The sequence below is a fragment of the Montipora capricornis genome, chromosome 4 (assembly GCF_036669925.1).
Source record: "Montipora capricornis isolate CH-2021 chromosome 4, ASM3666992v2, whole genome shotgun sequence".
Taxonomy (NCBI): Eukaryota; Metazoa; Cnidaria; class Anthozoa; order Scleractinia; family Acroporidae; genus Montipora; species Montipora capricornis.
Genome location: NC_090886.1, coordinates 7,600,259 through 7,611,612, shown reverse-complemented (window position 1 = coordinate 7,611,612; position 11,354 = coordinate 7,600,259). Strand labels below are relative to the sequence as shown.

Sequence of the window (11,354 nt, the reverse complement as noted above, 5' to 3'; positions counted from 1 at the left end):
TGTGCATTCCCAATCTTACGCGACAGTTTTTCGTCGTTCTGCTGTCCTGAGTCTTCCAGCCGCCCTGTTGCGGAAGCTCCCTATTATCATTCACTCAACGCGCACATTGATAAAATGGCGGATTTACGTTCTTAGTAGAAGGACTGACACTAAAACACCTTATCACTTAACAGAAATGTTATGGTATCATATTAAACGCCAATTATTGCTGAAAAAGTTTAGTCATTTTTGTGACGTAAAAGTTACTGTGCCAACAGGAAAGCCCTGGAAAAACACCCCATATTACGGCTTTAGCTGATAGATCTCAAAAACGAATCGAACTTGGTGACTCCCAATTTTTATTTCCGGAATGTAATCATCATGCCATAATGAAACTTTCTGCAAAGTTAAAGGAAATTCTGTGGAGCGTATTCACAGCCACCTTACTTAAAAGGAAATTTAAAATAGTTCTGAATCCGCTCCACAGAATTTCTTTAAACTTTGCACAGAGTTTCATCTTGGCCTGCTGATCACTTTTGTACAATAAAAACTTGGGGTCTCCGAGTTCATTTTTCAATTATGAGCAAATAAAGCCAAAATATAGGGTGTTTTTGCAAGGCTTTCCTGTTGCCATGGTAACTTTTTACGTCACAAAAATGTCTGCATCTTGTTCAGCAATAATTGGTCTTTGATATGGTACGTGATTAAGTGTTGTAGTGTCAATCCTTCTAATAACAAGGTCTCCTCAAAGTTTTGCAGCTGGTTTGAGCCGCCTTAATCTGTCTGGGAATGGCTATTTTCTCCTGAACGAGCACGGTGACCCCGCCTTTTTAATGGTGTTATGTACTTGTTAGAGGTACAAGGAAAACATATTTTAAGGAGAAAAAAAGGATAGTATACACTTAATGTATGGTCCTGAGGGAAACAGTTAGTTTTGTTTTCCCAAGAGTTCTCATCAGGACTCGAGGGAAAACAAAACTAACTAGTTACCCGAGGGACCAGATATTAAGTGCTTTGTTATATATTTAGACTTTTCCTGCAACAATCGCACCAAAACATCCGGAGCGGGCAACAACTACCGAATTGTATCCCGGTCAGGATACATTCGAATTTGATCAGGGGCACATGACCAAGAATCAACCAATCAAAGTACTCGTTTTGTTGAGCGAAAGTCTAGGTATATCGCAATAGAAGTTGAAGTATTTATATATAAATGCCGTGAAACTGCATTTGGAGCCAGACACTGAGTGTGAGGTGACGATGTAGCGGTCCAATTTGCTTGCATTGCTTTGCAAGATTGAGCAATTTAAAATCACTTTACTGAACGATTTTAGCCCGGACAAACAAGTAGGTTCAAGTTTTCAGTAATATTCAGTATCTTTACCCGTATAACAACAAATTTTCCGGTTGATTACGTTTGGAACGCTTGTCGCATAATTTGGTTTAAAACACTTAGAATAAAGGGCAAGCAGCGCGAAAACAAGCACGGTGACCCCATCTTTTATTGCATTTTTTGAATGTCCTGTGCATGAATGTTAATTGTGCCAAGTTTGACAAAAATCTGGATAGTACGTCATTTTCAATGGAATTACCTTAACCCATTGACTCCCAGGGGTTCCCCATTGACTAGTAAAATCGTCTGGCGTTAGACAGAGTAAAATATTAAGTCTGGCCGGTTTAGGCCGGTTTGGACGTCAAAGGGTTAATTAAATTAAAGGATTTATAGTGGTTCAAAGTCGGCAAAATTCCCATACATTCACTGTCATTTAAGCCGTGTATGTATGGCGTCAGAAACCGTGAAAAGGTCTATTCTGCTTTTACTGAAAACTTTCCTTTCTAACTTACCATCTTGTGGGATTCTTGATTTAAGTGACTTCAGGTATATCTGTTTCCAGTAAAATCCGTTCTAAGGTTGAATCCGTTTTTACCTAGGTTAAATTGGTGATCCTCATTTTACCAAGGTAGAATACGCACTCAGATGGATTGAAGAAACGTTTTTGGAGCCTAAATTAAGCGGCGTAGAGAAAAATTAGGGTCAGACTGGTCAGGTTAGGATTAGTTTTGGTCATTATACATGGAGCTCAATTGACTTATTATACAAAAGTAAATAATGAAAAGAACTGTGTTGGTTTGAGCCGGTTCGTCGATGTAGTGTATTGGTGAAGACACAGTGTTCTGTACAATGTTGTAATGTTGAGACTGATTGGGTTAGTGTGTGAATGCAGAAACAGATGAGATGACACGAAACATTAAGAAGGTGTGTTGAGATCCATAAGACAGAGCTTGAGGGAAGGTGTGGGTGTTTTCAATTTCTTTTGGGGGGGGGGGGGGGTTGATATATATAGCTGCTTTAAACTAGGTAAAATGCATATTAAACCTAAATAAAATGTGGATAACCAATAGACCATATTCGTATTCTCAGTATTGGACTGGGCTGGAACTAGCTTGCAATTGCAATGGAGGCTAGGGAGAATTTCTTCAACTTCAAATACTTTTTAATATATTCCCCCGCTTTAGCCTCCATTGCAAGCTAGTTCCAGTCCAATACTGAGAATACGAATATGGTCTATTTAACCTAAGTAAAAACGAATTCAACCTGAGAACGGATTTTACCTGCAAAATGCACAGGGATAGTTTTCCCTGCTAGCCGAGTTCACTTTCCTTTTTGCGTTCGCTGGGCTGACTAGTAAGGGTAAATACACCTCTGCCATGTTTCGAAACTCACTTTGATCCAACCACCGTCCATAACCTTGGACAGCACACTTCAACCCGCTGTGTCCGGTGCATACCTTAATTCCGCTGTTGTTAAGTGAGCCTACACAACATGGGTATCACGTGAGGATTCGGTCACTAAGTAACCGCCGCGCATGTTCAACATAGTGAGTTTCGACCCATGGCAGAGAGCTCTTTTCCCGAACTCGTCAGCCCAGCCAACGCAAAAGAAAAGAGGCCTCCATCTGCTAGCATAGAAGAGATAGTTATGCCGCACAGGGATATTACGTCTTATCTCCTTGGCTCGGATGATACATTTTGATGAGCCGGATTCAAGGAGTAGAATTTTAATCTATGGGGTTACGAAAATAATATTGCGCCTTGCCCAGTGCACCTGAATTATTTTGGTATTTATTTTCTTTTTTAAGAAAAGATTCTCAGTTTATCAAAGTCATTTTAAAACATGACATTTCAAACATGAACTTTGAGTCTGGGCTTCTTTCTTTCTGGTGATTGCTGTTCTCCTGTTGGGCAGTACCCTTTTCATTTTGATAGACATGCAGATGACTTTGAAGTGACGTTACGCCCGAAACAGCATTTGTGAGTATATGGGTTGTAATTCTTCGAACCACATTTTACCAGGCAAGGAGAAGACTTGGGGATGACATAGCGTCTAGAACAGCACTTGTGTGTGACTGGGTTGTAAGACTTCGAACCACATTTCAATTGGCATGGAGAAGACCTCGGGATGACGTCACGTCCGAAACAGCACTTGTGGGTTAGCGGGTTGTAGTACTTCAAACCACATTTTCTTGGACATGGAGAGGACTTAGGGGTGATATAACGTGCAAAACAGCACTTGTGTGTAACTGGGTTGTATGACTTCAAACCACATTTTAATGAGCACGGAGAAGATCTGGGGGTGATGTCTCGTCCGAAACAGCATTTGTGAGTATATGGGTTGTAGTACTTCGAACCACATTTTAACGGACATGGAGAAGATACTGAAGTAACGTCACGTCCAAAACAGCACTTGTGCGTTAGCGGGTTGTAGTACTTCAAACCACATTTTAGTAGACATGAAGAAGACTTAGGGGTGACATAACGTCTTGAACAGCACTTGTGTGTAACTGGATTGTAGTACTTTAAACCACATTTTAGTACACATGGATAGGATATCGAAGTGATGCTACGTCCATAACAGCATTTGTGAGTATATGGGTTGTAGTACTTCGAGCCGCATTTCAACAGACATGGAGACGACTTGAGGGCTATGTAGCGTCCAGAACAACACCTGTGTGTAGCTGGGTTGTAGTACTTCAAACCACATTTTAATAGGCAAGGAGATGACCTGGTAGTGACGTCACGTCTGAAACAGCACTTGTGGGTCAGCGGGTTGTAGTACTTCGCACCACATTTTAACAGACAAGGAGAGGATTTGGTGGTGATATAGTGTCCAGAACAACACTTGTGTGTAAGTGGGTTATAGTACTTCGGACCACATTCAAATGAACATGGATAATACTTTGAAGTGATTTTATGTCCGAAACAGCACCTGTGGGTTAGCGGGTTGTAGTATTTCAAACCACATTTCAGTAGACATGGAGACGATTTGGGCGTGACATAACGTCCATAACAGCACTTGTGAGTTACTGGATTGTAGGACTTCAGATCACACTTAAATGAACAAAGAGAAGACTTTAAGATGACATACCGTCCATAACAGCACTTGTGTGTGACTGGATTGTAGGACTTCGAACGACATTTCAATAAACATGGAGAAGATCTGGGGATGACGTCACGTCCGTAACAGCACTTGTGGGTAACAGGGGTGTAGTACTTCAAACCACACTTTACCACACAAGGAAACGACTTGGGGGTGATATAGCGTCTAGAACAGCACTTGTGTGAAACTGGGTTATATGACTTCAAACCACACTTTAATAAGCAAGGAAATGATCTGGAGATGACGTCTCGTCCGAAACAGCATTTGTGAGTATATGGGTTGTAGTACTTCGAACCACATTTTGGTCTGACGCATGGGTAATATTTGGATATGACTTTGCCGTAACAGCACCTCTGCTTGGTTGAATTGTAGCTAAGACTACCACAGCGTACTATTGGATCACTTTCGCTGGAAATCAATTCTGGAGTAATTTCGTCTCCTTCTTGGGTTGATTCTGAAAATAAACAACAACAAGTTCATGATACAATTAACTGAAACTGTACATGTTTTCAAATTTCAATCGCTTCACTGTGTACTGATTTCTTTTAGAAAGTGGCAAGGAAATACGTTTAACTTATTTTAAGACATTTGCCGTTACAAGGACATATAAACAGCCACTGCAATAGACCATTATACAGTTGTAGCTAAGTTACCTGGCCTAGGAATGGCAGCCAGGCTGCCGGTGACCCTGTTTTGATACAAAACTAAGACCATGAGACTTATAATTACATAGGTGATTATTGAAAATTCTTTGCGCTGATTGGCTGCTCTGGAGGTGATTAATCACCAAAGCGGTTTTTAATGGCCGCAAGCCGTTTTGTAGAGGTGACAGACGAAGATATTAATTGTTTTAAAGAAAATACATATTTTTCTAATAATCGCGATCGTCTATGTAATTATACTAAAACAATTATTCACCTCAGGCTCGATAAATAGCGGTGAATAAAAACCTCGACTTTGTCTCGGTTTTTATTCACCAATATCTTCAGAGAATAATTGTCAATTACAAAAACAGAATTTACAGGATAAAAGCAGCGAGGCCTGTGCATATCAATACAGGGTCACCAGCAGCCTCGCAGCCATTCATAGGCTAGGTCACGGAAGAAACAACTGTAACGCTGTAATGGCCTATTACATACACTATTTACACCAACTAACACTAGTACGGCTTCATGCAGTGATGTTGAATTGAGCTAAGATGGCGTGAAATGACGGTACCATGGCAAAGATAGTACTTTAGTTGCAATGTAATTTGCTTGAAGACCTTGAGGGTACTGGTGGGGCCTGGAATTTGACCGAGTATGAGCCTTCACCTTTTAAGCTAACAGGTTGTAGTTGAGTAAATTGTTACAAAAAAAAGAGACCGACTAAACTCACCAGAGAACAGAAATGTCAAAAAATCTTAAATCAATATACATTTCTTGTTACAAATAATTTCCCGACCTCTATCGGAGATTGTAAGACAAAGTTAATTGATGCTCCAGGGAATAATTACATTTTGTATTCCAATGAATGTTTCTGTTTTGCAATTACCTGAGTACTTTTCATCTTCATCCGATTCCACTGTCATAAAATACTCGGAATAATCTTCGGCATTAGCAGTTTCGTCACTTTCGGAATAATCTTCGGCTTCATCAGCGGTTTCCTCATCTTCGGGATCACCCTCGGGTACATCTTTGACATAAAAACTTTTCTCATTTTCGGGAATATCTTCGACATTAGCGGTTTCGTCATTCTCGGGAACATCTTTGGGATCATCAGCGGTCTCTTCGTCCTCGGGATAATCTTCGGGCTCAGCGGTTTCCTCATTCTCGAGAACATCCTCGGGATCATCAACCGTTTCTTCGTCCTCGAGATAATCTTCGGCATCAGCAGTTTCGTCCTTCTCGGGAACATCTTCAGGATCATTATCCGATTCCCGCTTGTCCTCGGGATAATCTTCGACACCAGCAGTTTCCTCTTCCTTAGGAACATCTTCGAGATCATCAGCTAGTTGTTCATCCTTGGGGAGATCGTCGGCATCAGAGGTTTCCTCATTGTTCGGAAAATCTTCTGGATCATCAGCTGTTTGCTCGTCCTTGGGTACATCCTCGGCATCAGCCGTTTCGTCATTGTCGGAAACATCTTCGATATCATTTGAGGTTTCCTTCTTCTGGAGATAGTCGTCGGAGTCAGCGGTTTTCACATCTTCGACATCATCCGCGGATCTCTCATCTTCCGAGTTATCTTCGGCATCAATTGTTTTCTCATCGTCAACGTTATCTTTCTCTTCTGTTTGGTGTTCATCTTCTTGATCTGTATGGGAAAGAGATGAATGTATACAGTGGGACAACTTTAGCACTAGCCTGCCCAGCTAACTCGAATGTATACGTAGGGGAAAAAAGTGGACTGGGGACTGGGTATTATCCTCAAGACTCGTAATGTAACTGATATCTCGCGAAGCACAAGGTATAATAACACATCCTTTTGGTTAAACCATGAAATGCAAAAATTCCAAAAAAGGTTAAAATGCTTCAAATACTTTGAATTGTATTGTTAATTGCGTTGTTAATTTTCGTGGATGTCAATCAAATGTTTCCATAGCGAATTCGACTGCTTCCAAGGGAACAGGACTATTGTCATGAAAACATTTCAGAGTGACGTCCACCCAAATTTAGGACAGAACTGAGCGGCCAGACCGGACATTTGTAAGGAATAATTTTACATCGCCTTCAAATAAAAACACACTTCGAGGATTTGTACTCTTCCAGAAGAAGGCGAGGGATTATCATACAAGTGTTCCTTCAAATTGCTGCATTTTCTTTGCAAACTGACAGGTCTGGCCGGCCAGTTCCGACAAAAGGTTTAGTTTCGAAAAATTAAAAATAGTCGTTGAGGGGCACGTGTGACTGAAAACCGCTAGCCAATCACCGCGATGGCTGGATTCAGGTGAAGGACAAGAAACGAAATGAACATAAAATCTAACTTATATGGAGATTTAAACTGGATAAAATTTACATGTGCTATGAGTGAGTAGCTTACAATTGAAAAATAATGGAATATAGCCGGACACGGAAAACAAATCAAGAGAAAGTAGGTGTTGATTGGATACAAGGCACACAGAAAACATAACAGTTTGCGTAATTCGATATTTCGATAATCTAGGTGAGTATCAGAACGTTCAAACGTCTGATACCCGTCGCTTTTTCACAACTTTTACTCCGGCTTCTCATGGGAAACGACTGAAGTTAAATTTCCGAGACGTTTTCTTTTTTTTTGCGTTCAGGCAAAGATCGCACTCAAGCTTGTAAAGCGCATGCGCGAAATTAACCAAAGCGCATCGGTGACATGGATGTGCCAGGGCCGATTCATCTTTTATAGCGCATGCGCGAATTTTAGGCCAACATTGAACGAAAATGGCGTCATTGAAAGTAATCATGAATATGGTGTCTAATACGCTCAAACCACATACAAATGCATACACCCTTCACGGTAGACCCACACTTAAGATGTCGAGCGTTTTCGGAACGGGTCGGTCCGCGAACTATACGAGAGCGGACATTTGTGAAGGAACGTAACGACAATCATTGCCATCACCCTAACCTAAAAAACAAGTTCAAATGTAGCCGGCAACTCTACTGTATTTCTTTTTCGATTCTTTTTTTTTTTAATTTGACGGTCCAGGACATCAGGAAAGCCCGATTTCACGCAGATATATGGGTCTAGTTTTGTTATTACCTGAGCTTTTATCATTCCAAAGCAGAGCGTTGTCTTCTGTCATGTCATCGACTTCATCAGCCTGGGTTTTCTCTTTGCCTTTCCAAATCAAAATTCGAATCAGTCATATGAATTAAACGTGAGGCTTACGAAGTGACTAAATCCCAAGTGACTTGTGTAGCAAGCCCCGGCAAAAATGGGTTGTGTTGTGTATTGCAAATGCTACCCTGGGTGTATTTTTCTTTCGCGAGGAGCGATTAACCCGCTAAACGCCGAACTGCGAAAGAAGAAAAAAAATGTGTGCAAATGCCTGATAGTGCCTCTGAATTAGTCATAAAACGTCGAGTATAGCTGTTGTGGTAAGCAATTCCACTAGTAGTTAAACGAAAACCGAGCAATACCATTTCAAAGGTTAGGATATTACATTGATCAATTGGTTGAGAGTTTTGAATTTAACCCGAACTTTTTTGCCGTTTCAGGGTCCGTTATAACGAAAAGTGAAAGTGTTACAGAGATAAACGATGAAGTTTTAAATACTTATCAAGAAACCAGACGTTTAGTGAAGGTAGGTGACCAAAGCGGAAAAATTAGTTAGTAAAGCCTCTCAGAGGGTGTTCTGGATTCTATGATGATAAAGATTCGACGAATGAAACTCTTGCATTGATTTATTTATCGGACACTTTTCATCAATCAACCGGTTCAGATATTGGAGTAAAATAAGAGGTTTTACGACAGTGTTAAAGACACGAGTTGAACCGATACGTCAGCAGTTGAAGGATTGACAAGAAGATAACCAGCGCTGGTTTTGAAAGCTTCAAGCTTGTCAAATCTATATAGAGTTTTCAAGGTTGCAGATTTACAACGGAAACTTGCTATAGGAATCGAATCAAGTCCATCATTGTATCAAAGAAAAAAAGAGAGGTTGAAATGCAGAAAATTTAAAAAGATAAAAATTCTCCCATACCCTCAACTTCGTCTTCAAAAGCTATCCCCTCGTCCTTGCCGCCTTCGGCCGCCGCATGGCCTAAATCTTCATGTTTAGCCAGTGCATTGTCCAACTTGTTATCCTCAGCGGGGAATGCTTTATCCTCTAAACATTCAGCAAGTAAAAAAGTCCCTAAAGCAGCAAGCAGGATTACGAGGACACTTCGAAGAGCCCCTGACATGATTTCCTATGATTGCTTATCTGAATTGCCTGATTTAGAGAGGAGAACTCACCCTCTTATAATGCTATGAAACAGGAAAACCCTCACAATAACGGGCTCGCTGTTCTCACAATACCGCGCAAAATTAACGACCACTTGAGATATCGGTCTACGAAATCAAAAAGTCAAATAGAGTATCCTCAAAATACACAGCACTTATGCATAAAAAATGGTGGTTGAATAATTTGTACATTTAACACGAACTTAAAGAATGCGGAACGACGAGGAGAAACGTTTCAAAGTTAGATTTTTATCGTTTAAATCGACACGAGTAAACTGAGTCAAAAAATCATTCTCAAAATTCGTTTGTGAGTGATCTTTTGCAGACTTTTGGTGATCTAGTCTAGCTGGGATAGCGGCAGTGAGAGAAAACCAATTGCAAAAGACTTGGGGTGTTCGGTTTCAAAAGAGTTCCACTCAAATTTGACGTAAAGATGACCAAGCACTTGTGTTACAACAATACAATTCCAAAATGTGCTGAATAGCTTTTGTCTCCCAAAATCCTTGAGAAAATAAACTTAAATGCATACAATAAAGCGGCTATTTTAAATTGATTACCTTTCTGAATATCCAGTAGGTCCAATAGCCCTCATCTCTGAAATACCAATATAAAGCTATTTACTATATTATATCAAGGGTAGAAAACTGTGGAACTCTCAGTGATTTTATGCGTAGGAAACACTGGCTTAGACTATAAGAGGCTTCAAGATTGCTATGAAATTTTGTTTAGAATTCTCAAAACCATTATTAGTCTTGAACCCAACCATTTATCATGAGTTCGAAAATTTAAATTTGTGTGTCAGTATAAAATTTATTTTCTGTTCATTCTATGATTATATGCTTTAATGGGATTTTCCTGTGCGAATGCCACAACTTAATTATTGGTCTTTATTTAGGAGCAATAAAGAGTTGTCATCAACAAAAAAGTACCAAAAAAAAGTTGCTGAAAATAAGATAAAAATAAATGAAATAATGATCATTTGTAATATTCAGGTCGCTTACTTATAGGGATTAACAAAATGCGTGCTCAAAGGCTATTTTGTGATTTTCAAGAGTTAAAGTGGTAAATATTTCTCTGACTTATTTATTGGTCTTTATTTAGGAGCAATTAAAGATTTGTCATCAACAAAAAAGTACAAAAAAAAGTTGTTGAAAATAAGATAAAAATAAATGAAATAATGATTATTTGTAATATTCAGGTCGCTTACTTCTAGGGATTAACAAAATGCGTGCTCAAAGGCTATTTTGTGATTTTAAAGAGTTAAAGTGGTAAATATTTCTCTTATTTGGAGAAGGAACCATGGTGCGCAGTACGTGATGTATCCCCGATTCTTTTCGCGGATTTGGCGTCATATTTGGGTTGAATTTTTGATTCTCTGCTCCGTCCCCGAGATGTTTGGCTCTCGATACTACACTTTTCCCCTCTCGTGAAAAACATTGAATTTCTCATCTGCGATAGCCTCCCACGCAATCGTCCTTGGGGGAGTCGTATTTCAATGCCTGCTTACCCGAAAGTAAGCATTCCTTTCCCGCAGTTTAGCCAATCAAATTTTACCTACTGTCTTGTTGAAGGTGACGTCACTCGCAGAACAACTTCAGCGGGAAATTCAGAAGTAAACTACATGGCGGGTATAACGGACTTCGTTATAAGCATTAATTGGCCATCGCTAGACGATAACCGGGATGGTGATCAGCCAGAGTGCACCACTGGTTAAGCTGTAGGAATAAAGAACTGGAAACGTGGTGAGAGCAGTGTGGACTGGGTTCGATTCTCATGGAGACCCAGCGTCATAAGTGGATTGAGCCGGTTTGTCAATTCTGCCTCTACTCTGCTTCGAAAGGTTTTTCTCCGGGTACTCTGGTTTTCACCTCTCCTCTAAAACCAACAAACTCAAAAACCAATTTGATTTTGAAATGCCAATTTGTAATTTGGAAAATAAGACGATTGTGGGTATAGGAGGTTAAATACGACTACCATAGAAGCGACTGTGCGGGAGCCTACATCTTCGTAAGCTTGACTTGATTAACAGTTTTTC

General features: G+C 40.1%; 1 protein-coding gene across 1 annotated transcript; it reads right to left on the bottom strand.

The window, feature by feature from the left end:
• Positions 1 to 4,358: 4,358 nt before the first annotated feature.
• On the bottom strand, positions 4,359 to 9,279 carry LOC138046034 (aspartic and glutamic acid-rich protein-like). Its single transcript, XM_068892720.1, has 5 exons — positions 9,078 to 9,279; positions 8,135 to 8,212; positions 5,951 to 6,712; positions 4,769 to 4,871; positions 4,359 to 4,368 (listed from the first exon to the last, which is right to left on the bottom strand). Exons 1-5 carry the CDS (start codon positions 9,277 to 9,279, stop codon positions 4,359 to 4,361), a joined length of 1,155 nt encoding a protein of 384 aa, XP_068748821.1.
• Between the last annotated feature and the right edge of the window lie 2,075 nt (positions 9,280 to 11,354).

What these genes read in the sequence shown, in the direction of transcription:
- LOC138046034 (XM_068892720.1), bottom strand. Translation starts at nt 9,279, where the DNA reads ATGTCAGGGGCTCTTCGAAGTGTCCTCGTAATCCTGCTTGCTGCTTTA. An exon ending in TTTTGAAGACGAAGTTGAGG is followed by an intron (nt 8,213 to 9,077) that starts GTATGGGAGAAT and finishes TGATTTGGAAAG; the next exon opens with GCAAAGAGAAAACCCAGGCT. An exon ending in TGAAGATGAAAAGTACTCAG is followed by an intron (nt 4,872 to 5,950) that starts GTAATTGCAAAA and finishes GTTTATTTTCAG; the next exon opens with AATCAACCCAAGAAGGAGAC.